Below are 15379 nucleotides of genomic sequence, written 5' to 3' on the forward strand. Positions count from 1 at the left end.
TCCCACAGCCGAGATAGAAAACAAACGGCTGGGCAGTCAGGTGGGACACGCTTTCGCTGTGCTGCAACAATTTTTTTTCCCCCCTCCAGTTTTAATTTTATTTATTTATTTTGTGAAGCAGCACTCTGACGTACTCAATGGCGCCACCTGGCCCGCAGCCACCACTGCGGCTTTTCTCCCACCTCACCTCCCCTTGTCCCTGAAAACATTGTATAACAATGTTTTCTACCTGCAAGAAGACACAAATCAACTAGTGCTTAGTTTTGGTATTTCATAAAATCCACCATAAACTTCCTCAGTTCTCTCCCCCCGTCTCTTGTCTCCTCTCATTGCTCTGATATTCCATCTCAACTGTCTCTTCCTTCTTTCCTCGTATCCTTCGTCTTGTCCTTGCCAGTCGACTCTCGGATGGGTTTCTTCTTCTGTGACTTCCGAAAAGGTGACCACACTTTGTTGGTCGGTCGCAAGCTGACGTTGATGTGTTTTGCCCAATGTGTTGTCATCAAAATGCATCTCATCTCCCTCGCGGGTGATGCGTGGAAATGAGCAGGTGTTTTTATTTGACACGCTGATGTTGAAAAAGAATCTCTTACCGAAGTAAAGAGCCCAATAAAAGAGGCTGTGACCCAGAATATTATGACTTTATTCTGTTTCAATTACTACTATTTAAAAAAAAAAAAAAGGTTAAAATTTTTTCTCATAAAAATTTTAACTTTTTTTAGTTGTAAATTCAGTTTTTCTTTTAGATTGCATTTGTTTTATTAAAGTTACGGGAAAAAAATTCTTACTTAACTATTCGTTAACATTACTATTTTTTTTACAAATAGTCATGTGTTCATCTGTCATCCATTCAGTTGAAAAATTGCAACCTCAAAGGATGACAATCACAAAAAACGTTATCGTAAGCGCTTCAAATTGCAAATTTTTATTGCAATATAACTTCTGTCATTAGAATTTGACTTTTACCTAATTTCGCTTAAGGTACAACTTGTCATAATCATTTATTTTCATAGAATCGAGCAGATTGTAAGTTTTGTCTTGACTTTTTTCTTGTGAAGTTGTTACTTTTCCCTCAACATTTGTATCCTCATTTTATTCTTGAAAAAAAATATATAGTTATGACTTGGGTTTTTTTTAACTTTTTTATCATCAAAGTATCAATCTTCAAACTTTTGACTTCATTCATGAAATTACAACTTTTTTCACATTTTGAAGTCATTTTCTTTTCAGTGTGTTCCTCAGGCATCATCCACTTTGATGATGCAAATCACTTCAATCACGCAATCGTCATTTTCATTCACAGGCATCACCTGACTCAGAGCAGAAGAAACCTGTTGCCATGGAGATGGACACAGCGCCGGAAGAATCTGCAGTGAGTATCCAAAACAAAGATAGCAACACACAAATTAATAAATTGTGTTAAATCAGAATAGAAGACCAAAATCCAGACTAGTAATGCATCTAGATCGGTGGTTCTTAACCTGGGTTCGATCGAACCCCAGGGTTTCGGTGAATCAGTCTCAGGGGTTCGACAAAGCCTCTGTCATAGAGGTTAAGACACACCCGACCCAATATGTCAATTAGTTAAGACACGCCCGCTTTGCCATCGCTGGCTGCGGATGATCACATGACATTGCTTGTCCAATCAGTGCTGCGGGAAATCTACTTCGCTCAGTCGTCACCGTGTGACTGTCGTGATAGTACGTCGTAATATTAAAAAAAAAAAAGTATACTTATGTCTTGAAATGTTCTTTACTTTTTTTTCTGTTTTTAATAAATGTTTTTTTCCAAATGTCTTGAATTTGTTTAAAAAAAAAATCCTATTTTTATTTTTCACTAATGAAGGGTTCGGTGAACGTGCATATGAACGGGTTGGGTTCGGTAACAAGGTTAAGAATCTAGATGTAGAAATAGGCTGTTGCTGCGTCGCCACCTAGAGCTCGAATGGTGATGATATCTTTTTTTTTTTTTTTTATTGTCCGGCAGCGTATGGAAGAGGACGTGGTCTGCACCAAAGAGATGCCTGTGGTTCATACAGAGACTAAGACCATCACATATGAATCTGGAGTGGTCCGTGCTTATTGCGATCTTCCATGATCAAATGCTGCTGGCTCGTAGCTTTCGCTGTTTAGCCTTCAGACTTGGCCCGGGTTGCGTCTCGAAATTTGTCCCTTACTTTGTCAACAGGGCGATATGAATGGCGACACAGACCCCGGCGTGTTGCTGAGCGCCCAGACGATCACCTCGGAAACCACCAGCACCACCACCACTACGCACATCACGAAGGTCAGACTTCATCGTTGACATTCAGCATCGAGTAAAATGACTGACTTTAGTGTTTTGTGATATATAAATAGTTGGTTTTTTTTTTCTCTAACCTGTCAGACTGTAAAAGGAGGCATTTCAGAAACAAGAATCGAGAAAAGGATCGTCATCACGGGAGACTCCGACATCGACCATGATGAGGTATTTTACTTTAAAATGCTCATTTTTGTTAGATTCATGGAACAGCTTTAGAATGAAGCATTCAGTCCTTCTCAGGAGCCCAATTTGAGCCACTTGCAATCAAAGGGGCAGAGCATGCAGCCTCGAAACGAATGAAATTGTTCACTTTTGATTTTAAAATTTGGATAACAGTGACTTCCTATCCCTGCTCTACCCCCACCCCCCCACCCACCGTTCTCTGCAGCCCTCCTGGTGATCCCCCCTTACGGCGCTGCACCCGTGCGAATGTAGGCTCTGGCTCAGGCCATAAAGGAGGCTAAAGAGCAGCACCCTGACATGTCAGTGACCAAAGTAGTGGTTCATAAAGAGACAGAGATCACGCCAGAGGAGGGGGAGGACTGACCCAGGTAAGCCAGCCAGTGCAGTCCTGCTCCCCGCTTCTGGCATGCCTGCTTTTTCTCCCATCACCCAGCAGTCGCCCTCTTCCTTTTTTTTTTTTTTTTTTTTTTTCTCCATAGCGCTTCTATGCTAATGCATTTTGTTGTTGATGCCGGGATAGAAAGAGGTCAGGCGGGGCGCACGCACACAAGGGATATTACGCTCTCAAACTTGTAACGACAAGCCCGACAATCCCTTTCCACTAATGCCGCTGTCTTTCTCATGCAGTCCCATGTGATGGAAACGCTCCCCCAGCTGGACACGAATAGAACGCCGCACACCGCGGAACACTTCACTCGCAATTTAAGCATTGAGTCCAAATGACTTTTTTTGTTCATATAAACATGTAAGAAGTTTGAAAGTACTGATTTCTTGACATAGATTGTGTGGCTTCGCCACAGAGGCACCAGCAGTTTCTGAGAGATAAAATACCTGCTCGACCGGCTCCTGCAAACATACCGACATCCAGCAGAATCTGATCTGAAACACACATGGGCGTGCCTCAGTTGGCCAAAAGCTGTCTTGGAAACTCAGGTGCAGGAAAATGGAGTCAAAGACGGCATAGCTTTTAACTGTTTGCTCTTAAGGAAATCGGTTTCCTGCTCTGCTCATCTACAAACAACTTTTGGCTTCCTCAAATGCAACCGGCACAAGTTTGTTGGTCACAAAATATTCAGTTGCATATACTACTAGTCATTCTTGCACATTTAATATACTATGATCCAAAGTTATTTAAATGCGTCCCATTATCTGTCACTTTCAACTCTGAAGATGCTGCTCAGCGAGCTGTTTTGACAATCGTGTTCCCCCGCTGTGGTCTGCAGACATGTGTAGTATCTTCCGGCTTGTCCTAATTATTGGACATGTAAGCGAAACGTTTGCACATTTCACTCTGCGCCCCTTTTTTTTCTAAATACGCTGCAGATGTGACCATATCTTTCTACCTCAGAATACATTTTTGGGGACCAAGGTGCTGTCCACTACAAAGCACTGAGCAGATGCATACACCAACGCATGAAGCCAGCTGTTAAGCCCAAAAATAAGAAAACGTTTACATTTTTCAGCCAGTCAGATGGAAATTACGTGATCGGCCCTAATTCCCGATTAAATGATCAGACGGAGGCAGCTCCAGAATCAACCAGTCACATTCAAACTCAATTTTAAACGGGAGTCAGCACATACCCGGTACCATTTTAACTAAACATAAGGATTTCTGATCGTGACTATTGAACAGGTTTAACATTCATGATTGCTGACAATTTTCCCAGCAGCTCGTGGACAGAAACAAAGTTGCTCGTAACATAGCCCACACCACAGGATTAGCGCTCGGGATAATCTTCAGATATCCGATAATCAGGCTTTCGCTAACTGGGAGGGAGAAGGGAGAAAATGTTTCATTTGAACACAATGTGTGTGGACCCCCCTCAGTCCCGTTTTGACCCATCTGTTTTTTTTTTGAGTGCAACTTTCCTGAGCCATGAATACAACAACAATCTCAAATGTGTTGCTGGTTTGGGATGAGCCAGTGTGCGTGCGTGTGCTAGTGTGACTCAACACATGGGAATGTTTGCCTTTTGTCTCTGCTGCCTTACGCTCAGTGCAGTAGTGTCTGTTGACTTCAAAATCGAGCTACTAACCTGATCTTGAAAGTTTCCTTTGCAGAGCATAGATGCACGCACGGTGCTGGGGCGGTCAAAGAATGGCCAAAGAGTTGATGTCGACTTGAAATTCAACCCCCGCATTGATGGATTTTGTTATCTAATTATGAACAAACATGAGCTAACTTGTCTCGTACTCGCCTAAATGTCAAATTGGTTTGATGCCACCTTTGCCGGCAGCGCCCCAGACACATGTGCTATCTCTGCTGAATAGATTTTTGTTTTTTACTTCAAAGACTTGAGAAGCTTAACACTTCTATAAACCTCATACAGTGGAACCTCGTAAGGTCGATCAAGGAAACTCAAACAAATTCATACCTGGGGAATATTGCAAAGGATATTTAGTGTTGGTCGCATTGAGACGGAAAAACAAATTTTTGATGTGTCTCACGCATCTCGTTTTTTAACTTCTCAGCACATGTTGCCGAGTGTAAAAAGAAGTTAAAACCACAGTACAAACATCAACACAATTAACCTGATTGTACTATAGAATATAAAGTTTCGACCTTATTGACGTTTGACTATGGAGGTTCTGCTTTGTTGTGTCCATCTTGTTCTGACCTGGTATGAATGGAACTAACAAAATGCATTGCAAGTACTAATTTGACACTGGTGTTCTGTGCAACGCTATGTCAGTATTCGCTTTCACACAGAGAGCCTGCAAAATTGCCGCATTAAGAATTGTAAGGAAGTTCCGGCATCTGGCTTGACGGTGACTTTACTTTCAAAACAGTTTGGCTGGAGAAGTGAGTGCTACATGTTACATTTTCCTCGTTCCGGCATTGTGGAACACGCTCCAACACAGACCTCGCCTTGCCTCTGTTATTATGTCAGAGGTCAAAATATTGCTGGGTCAGCGGCCAAATGTTGACGCGCCACAACCGATGGTGGCTCTGGCGTCATCTTATGATCTTGTAGCCGAATGCCAGATCACCTTCAGCCCTGATGCGGCCATTTTGCGCACACCCTGTGGAAAGGATTTTCCGCATTGTTCACACCATTTGCGACCCAAATGGCGGTCGGAGTGGCATTGCGCTGACATTCGCGCACTGACCTGCGGTTTCTTTTGCTTTTCCAGGAGTAACCGCGTCACCCCCGAATTCCACATTCGACTGCGGGACCTGAAACTCTTCCTCTCCCTTCCTCATCCTCCAGCTTGCCCGCTAGTCGCAACCATCCAACCTGCAAAGTAAAAAAATGGAACGCATGCGCGAAGGACTTAATATGGCATTACTATTATTATTACCACCATCGGACACCCATGTGAGGTTATCTCAGAAAAAGCTGTACAATTTTTTAAAAGTAATAATAATCATTAAAGCAAGTTGCTTTCACTGCCTTATGACTTTAAAGCATTTTTAATGAAAGTAATTGAAGCCAGCTTTTTTTGTTTTTTTTTATTTATGAAGTAAAAGCCATCACTCCTCACAGAGGCTGCATAAACGTTCAGCGTGTGCACTATTTAACCTTCCTGTCGATGGATTTTCCATCAGGTATGCCACTAAATACAAACACGGGCCATGTTTATTGATCTCTCATTGTTGATTTTATTCTGTTTTTGTCATTTTTACTTGAAATGCATTTTTTTTTTTTAAATAATCATATCAGTATTTTATTTTGTGTGTGTTCGCATCGGAGCTCTGACGAGGCTTTTCATCAGCAAGACACCAAGGAAATCTTGTGAATGAGTCTGTGCAGGTTTTGAATGTGTCCGCTCTACGCCAGGCCCCTCGTAGCGCTACCCGTCTCCGTCGCCAAGTATACGTTTTGACTCCAGATGGTTGAGAAATGTGACAGACGTGTATCTGTTTTGAATTGCAGTTTCCTTCTCCGGTTAATAAAACGTTGACACGTCATAACAGAAACGAGTGTGATTTGGATCATTTGTGGGACTCACATTGTGGGTGGGAAACCTATGGCACGTGGGCCTTTAGAGAGCCTTTCATTTTGTCCGCCACTCAATTCTCGAAAATGTAAAGCCTCTGGTCTTTTACTTGAAAAAAACAGTTCAACAAGAAAAGACCACCCATCCATTATTGTAACCATTGATCTAATATACACCACTCACAAAAGGTTCGGGATCTTTTGGGTGAAATTTCGGAATGAGCCTAAAATGCATTCAAACCTTTACAGCTGAACTTAATGTGACCTCTCAGCTTTTAAATGCACATGTCCAACTGGTAAATGTTTCAATACTTTTTGCACAAGTTGCTGTTCACTAACGAGAAGCTTCATGGCAAAATTCAGATGTTTGACCCGTAAATCGACCAATAAATGGTTCAGTTAGAGCTGGCTGAACTGGTTGCCAGCCAATTGCAACGCACACATACACAAACAACCATATGCGCTCACAATCACACCTTGGGACAATTTATAGTTTTAAATTAACCTACCGTGCGTGTTTTTGGAATGTGAGGAGAAACCGGAGTACCTGGAGAAAACCCACGCAGGCACGGGTAGAAGGTGCAAACTCCACACAGGAAATCCAGGGCCCGGAATCGAACGCATGACCTCTGCACTGTGAGGTGGACTAACCAGGAACTCGCCCACTGTGCCACCCAGGGATTCAAACATGAACCCCCAAAGCCCCTGGAAAGTTACGACAAATGTTGCCTCCCAAAGCTTGTTTCATTTGTACACCCAATTCCATGTTGCGAGCTAATATAACAATGTATGGAAAATTCATGGACCCATTCTTGAAAAGTGCCAGTTTCGTTTGAAGAAGTCATTTTGTGGTTAACTCAGAGCTCTAACAAACACTAAGGTACAGTATTCACCGGATGAGGCTGAATCGAGAAGCAGGCGACCCAGACCTAGACAGCATTGCTAAAGTGCAATGCTTGTTGTTTTTCTTTTTCCCCCCCTGTCACCTCATGTGGCGAAGCATGGCATCAATGCCGATTGATCTTTTCAAGGGGTTGCCACAAACAATGTCGGGGTATATGACAGTTTTAAATTCTGAACAAGGCCGTTAGAATGCCATAGTATTCACTGCTTAAAGATTTTGTTTTGAAAAGGGGGTTTCAGCAAGTGTTTGTTACAAGACATGACTAAGATTGACTGGAAAAATACAGCTGAAAGGAATGGAATGTTCTCTTGATGAACGCTCAATTAAATTAATTAGCAACTTTGCATGTAAACGCTTGCGCTGCTTGTTTTTAATGGGCATAGGGTCATTAAAAAAATCATCATTTAATCTACCATTGTTATGCTGTTTTATGTTTGCTTCTTTCATTATTGCAAGATCCCTCTTGGACCATTCAAAGACCAACAGGTTCGTGTCTCTGCTGAAAGCGGTCCAAATTCAACGGATGCATCAAGCTTGACACTCTCTCTTCAACAATTACCCCTGTCAAAACAAAATACACACTTTGTATGGCATGTACAGTTTCACAGCAAGAATCCCACCATTTATTTTCCCCCAAGATGGCGCCCCAGTAGACAGCCGTCGGCAAGTGCTCTTCAAGGGCCTTGCTTTTTTGTTGTTTTTGTGGGGTTTTTTGTCACATTGTGTTTGTTGTTAAGTCATGTGGACCTGCTGTCGATTGTTTTCAACATTTTTTGGCCACGACGTTCGTCAAAGGAGAAGAATCTGTGCTTGATGGTTGCGCCTTCTCGGCAGCACGCGTGTACCAGCACTGATTTTGATTGGGAGAAATGTCGGCGCCATCTCACTGTCGTTGCTGGACAGCCCCGTGGCGCTTGTGTTTTTGCGCATGAAATGGGCAGCATTTTTCACAGCCCCACTTTGTTCAACGGTAATGTCGGTGCTTGTGGAGCCGACGATGAGAAAAAAGGAGCGTCAGAGCAGAGCGCCGATGCATATGTGGAACTGGGAGTCGCGGCTTGAAACTGAAGCGGATTTACATGGGACAGGAGATGTGAGCCAATCTCTTTTTCGTCAATGGACGCTACAGCTTCTTGTTTGCTTTCAAACTGAGCTTGTAGCAGACGTGTGCACATTTTCAGCATGATGTCTTTGATCCACTGGTGAAAGGGCACTTTGATACGCTCGTCTTTCATCTATAACTGCTTCAAACAACAAAGTGTATGCAGAAAAAGAGGTTAAGATTGCATGACTGTCTGTGTCTTATGCTTTGTGTTGTATTATTTTGTCATTTTATGTTAACTGTTCTTTTGATGGCGGCGCGGGCACCCGCAGCGGCTCCTCTCTCCTGAGGAATGTACAGTAATTTCAACTGTGCTGTATGTTGCACATGTAGCACATTCAAATTTGACAGCCTCCATGCCACAGGCTTGAAGAAAAAAAAATAAAAGAATAAAATATTTTAAGTTTTGTCTAGGGAAAGTCACCTGTCTGTCTGTCTAAGTCACAATTCAGTGAGTTGTACTTGTCTTGAGTCGACGTCTGGCTGCAGTAGCGTCCCCGGTGCGCTTAGTGGCGGTAGAGTACATCAGCATTTCCTGTGCGGCGCGGCAGTCACAACAAGAAAGAGGAGGAAGAGGAAAAACGACGGCAGCAGCCAGTGTGGATTCGTCGTCGACTCGCCTTGCGTGACAACACGGGCAATCGCATTCGGGCTTCGGGTAGGAATCTTTTTCGTTTGGTCCGTCGAGTGTTCGTAGAATCGAAATGTTGTTTATGTTTCGAGTACGACCTCTTCTATGTTTCCGCGCTCGTTTCTCGACCCCCCCCCTCCACCACCACCATCTCCTCCTCCTTCCTCAATGAACAACATGCCAGCGGAGCTTGTGCTTGGTCAAAATGGCTGGGCGCAGTGAAATGTGAAATATTCCCTCTCACGCGAGCCTTGAACACACTATCGAAAGCCTTGAACGCATCGCGAAATAGAAATTAAAGTGCGTTTTGTTCGTGCCTCGCGCTCGTCGCCGTTGACTTTATTTTGTTTGCATGTTTGTTTTGTTTCCCTGCTCGGAATATTTACCTAGTTTATTTTTGTTTGTGTGTCACTGCGAGGGAGGCCGTTGTTTACCATTGTACGAGAACTACAGGTGAAGTCGATGCGGGAGTTTAAGTACTTGGCCTCGACCGTTCAGAGCTATTGGGAGAGTGGACGGGAGGCGAAAAAGAGAGTCCGGGCGGGGGTGGGGTGGATATCGGGTGATCAGTGATAGAAAAGCGCCATCACAAATGAAAGGGAAGGTTCGATACTGTGATTTTGGGTAATGGTCAGTTATCTTGAAACAAAGCTCGAGGTGGCAGAGTTGAAGATACGAAACTGCAGCGAGTTCAGACTGGAAGGTTTGGAGACGAAGCTGGAGACGTTGAGACTGGATGGACTTGTAGAGTGAGGGCACAGAGGATCGGAAGCTGGAGATAGAAATGGACCCGCCAGGGACGAGATAAAAGAGATTTATGGGTGTAGTGAGGAGTTATTAAAACACTGCAAACCTTTTTGTACATAAACAAATTGCAAGCATAAACACAAGTTCCTGCTTCTTAAAAGGCGTTTATGCTGCGACCAAGATAGCCCTTAACTTTCATTCAATCAGTACTGAAGTTGAGGTGCCAAAATTGATAGATTATAATGCCAGGCAGGACAAGGAAGAGGATCCGAGTTGAATTGCAGAGGGAAAAGAAATGCTCATATTATGTTCAAGTTATACTGCTGCTAGCCTTAATTAAAACCCGCATTTATGGAAAGTAAAATTTAAAAAAATCACAATACACATTAGTATTGAACCCGGATGTGTTGAATAAATAAATGTGGTGTCGTGCCTTTGTAAATGGATGTGCCTGTAAGAGGCGGGACCGATACGTGAGTGTCTTGGCGTGTGTAAAACAATCACTTCAAATACGTGAAATAGCGATGAACGAACAGGGATATTGTGGGGCAATTGTGTGGGATTCAGCTAAAAGGTAAAAAAAAATTGTACAACTCAAGTTCACTCAGGACACTCATTTCCAGGTTGCTCCCATTCACCACCATGTCTGAATTGTTGCGCTACATCGACTACGACCACAAGGCGACCTTCCTGAAGATGCTCAACCAGCAGCGCATGGAAGGTGAGCACTGCGACGTGGTGGTGGTGGTGGAGAATATCGAGTTCCGGGCTCACCGCTGCGTCTTGGCGGCCTGCAGCAACTACTTCAAGAAGCTGTTCAAGAAGCAGACAGACGAGGACAACTCCATCGTAGAGCTGGACTTCATCCGCTCAGACATCTTCGAGGAGGTACTCAACTACATGTACACGGCGCGACTGGCCGTTCGCAAGAAGGACATCAACATGATGATGTCATCAGGCCAGATCCTGGGCATCAACTTCCTGGACAACCTGTGCTCGCAGAAGCGCGAGCTGACCAACATGAAGACGCGCGAGAATCAGGCGCCGCCCGGCGACCACGGCATGCGCGCGCAAGATGCCATACTCAAGGAGCTGGCAATGGAAGAGGTGCGCAAGAACAGCTTCTACGACACAGCCATGGACGGCATGGGCGGCGCGGGGGGATCGCACGTGCCCCAGCCGCATGGCTACAACACGGGATTGAGCAAGGACCCGCACGCGCACGGCTGGGGCTCGTCGTCCTCCGGCGACATGAAGCTGGAGTACCTCCTCTACGGCCACCGCGACCACGGCTCGCTGCCCGGCGCCGGCGCCAAGCCGCTGGAGCACAGCGCCAAGAAGGAGCGGCTCCTCACCGCCAACCGGCCGTACGGCTGCGAGCACTGCCCCAAGGCCTTCACCACGGCCGCCCATCTCAAGGAGCACCTCAAGATCCATTCAGGCTTCAAGCCGCACCGCTGCGTGGTGTGCGGCAAGGCGTTCATCCGTGGACCCGACCTGAAGCGGCACGAGCGCGTGCACAGCAACGAGCGACCCTTCGCCTGCCAGCTGTGCGAGAAGGCCTTCAAGCACAAGTCGCACCTGAAGGACCACGAGCGGCAGCACCGCGGCGAGCGGCCGTTCAACTGCGGCTCGTGCGACAAGGCCTTCATCAAGGCATCAGACCTCAAGCGCCACTGGAACACCATGCACAGTGGCAACCCGCGACGCCAGATGGCGCTGTCCCCCGCCGCCTCGCAGCACACCGCTGACGACCAGCGGGACTGGAAGCTGGAAGCGGCGGCGGCGGCCGCCGCACACTCGCACAACTCTGACTGCTGAGACAGACATGCACCATTGCGGGGAAAAAAAAGCCCATGAATGGCATTCTCGAAAGACTACTTCTTCTTCTTTGATGTTTTTTGGTTTCCACTTGTAAAAAAAAATTGATGTTTAGTTTTTTCACAAGGCATCATTAGAATTATGGTCTCAATTACTTTTGTTTGTTTTATGGTGCCCAACAATGACCAAGGCGTTTCGAGGAGACATATTATGTCCCCCCACCACAGATTTGAACGTTCTTGTTGCGTTCATTTCTAGACGATAATGGACACAGGTCACCTACTCCACGTATAATTATCAGAAGGTATAATACCATGCAAATTGAATTGCTTTTCTCATTTTTCTAATTTAAAGGAAAAAGGATCGTAATAAATGTTATGCATTGTTTTTCAAATGAATTATAGAGTTTAAATAAGGTCTGCACACCCCCTGTTCAATCGTCAGGTTTTTGTGATATAAAAAAAAAATGAGACCAGGGTACATTTCAAAACTTGATGAATGTAACCTAGAAGTACAATTCAACTGAAAAAAAAGACTGATGCCTTTGAAATATGACATACCTCTCATGGTGTCACAAAAATTTAAATCCTTTCAGAGGGTGTGCACACTTGTGCAACATTATTTCAGTTTATTTGTATTTGGGTATTAATTGTTTTCAAGGTGTACAATTTATATGGCATATTAGTGGTGGAAGGTTTTGAAATGTTTTTGCTTTTTTTAATATCACAAAAACCTGATATTTGAACACGCATGTGTAGACTTGCCCACAATCTGTGTTTGTATATAAACTGGATAAGTTTGAATCCTGTTTTAAAGAAGAAAAAAAATCTAGATTTTCAAACGGTCAAAAAAATACAACTGTTCAAAATTGTTTTATTTTTAAAAAATAGGGAAAAGCAGAATAAATCCTTTTTTTTTTTTAGATTTCAAACGGAACAATGTGATCTACTGTTTGTTCTCATACGATAACATTATGCTTACAATTTTTTACTCTCAGCTTTTTTTGTTTTTGTTTTTTTTGCTGTAAAGTAATGGCAACAGAATGAATTGTATGCGTTTTTTTTTTTCCATTTCCCATTCTTTCAAAAATCAAAAGAAAAACATAAGGCCTGCAGAATGAGCTTGTCTTTTTTTTCTTTCTTCCAGATCCTAACAGGTCAGTTCGACCGACAACATAACTGGAGGGGAAAAGAGTTCCCAGGCGTGATTCAGGTCTCCTGACCTTGGGTCAAAATAGAGCAAGTTTGAAAGTGAAATGTTTTCATAGTATGTCCCCTTTAACTTGATTTGCATATATTCATGTGGGTGGTTTTTTTTTTTTTGGTTGTTTTTTTTTTTAAATGGATGTGTTTAGTTAGTACGGATTGGTCGCACTGTATGATAAAGCGAGGCGACCGTTTTCTGCGTTTGTCACTCGGCGATAATACCAAAGCGTCGAGTCGCCTTTTGACGAATTTACTGTCATACAGTAACACACACGCGTCAACGGTCAGTGATGGACGTCTGTATATACTGTAGCTTACTTACCATAATTAGCTTGTGGCACAACTTAGAGTTCACAATGAGGAAATATGCACATACTTATATAAGAATCTAAATATAAATAACGTTGTCCCACTCCGACGCTTTGACAATAAAACACCATTTTGTATGTGTTTACTGTGTTTTTGTTGCTGTGTTCGGAGCGCACCGTTTAAGCGTTAAAGGCCACACACAAAAGGAAAGTCAAAGACAAATACCAGATTGAAGTTGTCATTTCGTGACAAAACAAGCTGTACTTCTACCAGAATGAAGTCATTGTGATTTACTCCTCCCCAACTACTATGTGTAACTTTACAAAAGAAAAACAATGGAACTTTACTGACATTTTTGTTGAAAAAAATACTTTATTCTTGTATATTAATTTTCAGAAATCCCAAAAATTACTACTGACCATGAAAAGAATACCACTTGATTCTCGGCGCGAGACTTCCTCGAAAAAAATTAAGACTATATTCTTGTAAACTACAATTTTTTTTTTTCTTGATCAAAAAATGTTTGCCTATGTATTTTTTTTTCTTGATCAAAAAATGCTTGCCTATATTTTCTTTTAACATTATGACTGTTTCTCCAAATTCCAATTCCTATAATTTAACACAATTTCTTTTGCTTTATGCCTTCCTTGTCATTTTCAGTATGGCTCTTGTATGCCTTCATGTTTAACAGTGCGCTCATGCTATTTTTATTTGGTTCAATTGTTCCTGTAAATTAAAAAGCTAATCAGGGACTGAAAAAAAAATCACGCCACCAAAGGTTTTACTATAGTCTAATATGATTTTATATAACTGACAGGTGAAACTCAACCCACATGATGCAAGTATATTTTTGTATATTTAATGACTTACTGCAACACTCATCTAAATATTACTTGTCATTTATTTTTGTTTGGAAGTAAAACAACAACAAAAACTCTACTGTCACTGTCTCCTGAATATGATATATTTGTCATTTAAAAATAAAATCTGTAGCTTGATTTTGCTTTTGTTTTCAGAATTGAGACTTTTATTTTGGTCAAACTTCCGGCTGATGCTGTTTGGTGGAAGAAGCTTGATGAATCACGAGGACCAGCTTGTGCTCTGTGGCGTGGGAATCGGTCACGCACATTGGGAGTGAAGCACGGAAGGCTCGGTCGTTGTCTCGCGGCGACGCTAGGTGGAGTCCTTCGTTTATTCTGACTCGCTGGAAGACGACACAATGGAAACTTCCCGATTTGTTTTGAGTTTTCCAAACATTGGCCTTCATCGTCATCCTCATCCTTTTGTGGGCGGAAACAACGTCATGGGTGGTTGCGTTCTAAAAGACGACTAGAACGGGATTCGACGAGCAAGGGTATACCGTCGCGTGAGCCGAAATACAGAGAAATATGCGTGCGCACGCATGGGTACGTGCGCACGCATGTGTACGTGTGCACGCATGCGTAATGAGAGCTCTCTTGTGCGCGTGCGTACTAGTGATGGGTTTTTCGGTTCTTTTCGGTGATCCGGTTCATTTGGATCGGCTCAGTGAAAAGAGCCGGCTCTTTTTGGCTCTCAAACGGCTCTTTTAACTAGCTTTTCTTTTTAATATTTATGACAAATTTAGCATACATTTTGAAAAATGACTTGGTGAACTAAATATTGCACTCTACTGACTGCAAATAGCAACAAGTATCAAGCAAAGAAATGGCTTTTTACTTATTTTATTGAACATTAAAAACTCTCCAAACAATAAACAAGTAACAAAATTAAACTTCAACCAACAACAATCAAACATGCTGCATCAGAACAAAAATAGTGAGTATTAACTGCAACAGCAGCAGTGAACAAAACAAACATAAGCTACTCCTTGCTTTATTTTAACAAACATAAGCTACTCCTTGCTTTATTTTAAATTTGCAGTCAACAAAACTAAATACTTCAACTTGAAATACTTCAATTTGTCCAGTCTTTGAGAACACGATCCCTGACGGGACAGATGTTGCTACAATGCACAATCTACTCTCCATTACTTTGATCAAACGGGGGTAGACGGAAGCTCGGTATTTCCACCAGCTCGGTGGATCAGCTGCCCTTGAAATCTGTGGTTCTTCAAGATATGCCCTAATTTAGTGCTTTGTGTTTTTGCACGCTTGGCTAATACTGTAAATTAGATTCAGATTGCTTGCCAAACGCCTTTGTGGTTTCCCGGACAGTAGGGGGCGATATGAACTAAAGACATCCAATTCCCCAAGA

At 43.0% G+C, this 15379-nt stretch overlaps 2 protein-coding genes and 1 long non-coding RNA gene across 13 annotated transcripts in view; 2 read left to right on the forward strand and 1 right to left on the reverse strand.

Annotated features, from left to right (window-relative positions):
- Positions 1-6406, forward strand: part of epb41l3b (erythrocyte membrane protein band 4.1-like 3b) — a 39721-nt gene extending 33315 nt beyond the window's left edge. For 9 of the 11 annotated variants that reach the window (XM_019883762.1, XM_019883758.1, XM_019883756.1 and 6 more), the window contains 7 exons: positions 398-439; positions 1304-1372; positions 1987-2070; positions 2188-2286; positions 2386-2466; positions 2737-2852; positions 5620-6406. In XM_019883762.1, the coding sequence (XP_019739321.1) occupies positions 398-439; positions 1304-1372; positions 1987-2070; positions 2188-2286; positions 2386-2466; positions 2737-2847 (486 nt within the window). In that variant the 3' untranslated portion in view covers positions 2848-2852; positions 5620-6406. The remainder of the gene's footprint in view (positions 1-397; positions 440-1303; positions 1373-1986; positions 2071-2187; positions 2287-2385; positions 2467-2736; positions 2853-5619) is intronic. The other 2 variants (XM_019883761.1, XM_019883763.1) reach the window with 2 other exon arrangements.
- LOC109524137 (uncharacterized) lies at positions 3209-5041 on the reverse strand. The gene is made up of 2 exons (XR_002169912.1): positions 4521-5041; positions 3209-3363 (listed from the first exon to the last, which is right to left on the reverse strand). It is a non-coding gene; the product is annotated as an uncharacterized LOC109524137 (long non-coding RNA).
- Positions 6407-8971: 2565 nt separating the features above from the next.
- LOC109524169 (zinc finger and BTB domain-containing protein 14-like) lies at positions 8972-14142 on the forward strand. The gene is made up of 2 exons (XM_019883829.1): positions 8972-9089; positions 10433-14142. Exon 2 carries the CDS (start codon positions 10452-10454, stop codon positions 11628-11630), a length of 1179 nt encoding a protein of 392 aa, XP_019739388.1. The 5' UTR covers positions 8972-9089; positions 10433-10451; the 3' UTR covers positions 11631-14142.
- Positions 14143-15379: the final 1237 nt, after the last annotated feature.

The sequence above is a fragment of the Hippocampus comes genome, unplaced genomic scaffold (assembly GCF_001891065.2).
Source record: "Hippocampus comes isolate QL1 unplaced genomic scaffold, H_comes_QL1_v1.1 scaffold159, whole genome shotgun sequence".
Taxonomy (NCBI): domain Eukaryota; kingdom Metazoa; phylum Chordata; class Actinopteri; order Syngnathiformes; family Syngnathidae; genus Hippocampus; species Hippocampus comes.

Excerpts from the sequence above, each read along its gene's own strand:
- LOC109524169 (XM_019883829.1), top strand. The coding sequence starts at position 10,452 with ATGTCTGAATTGTTGCGCTACATCGACTACGACCACAAGGCGACCTTC.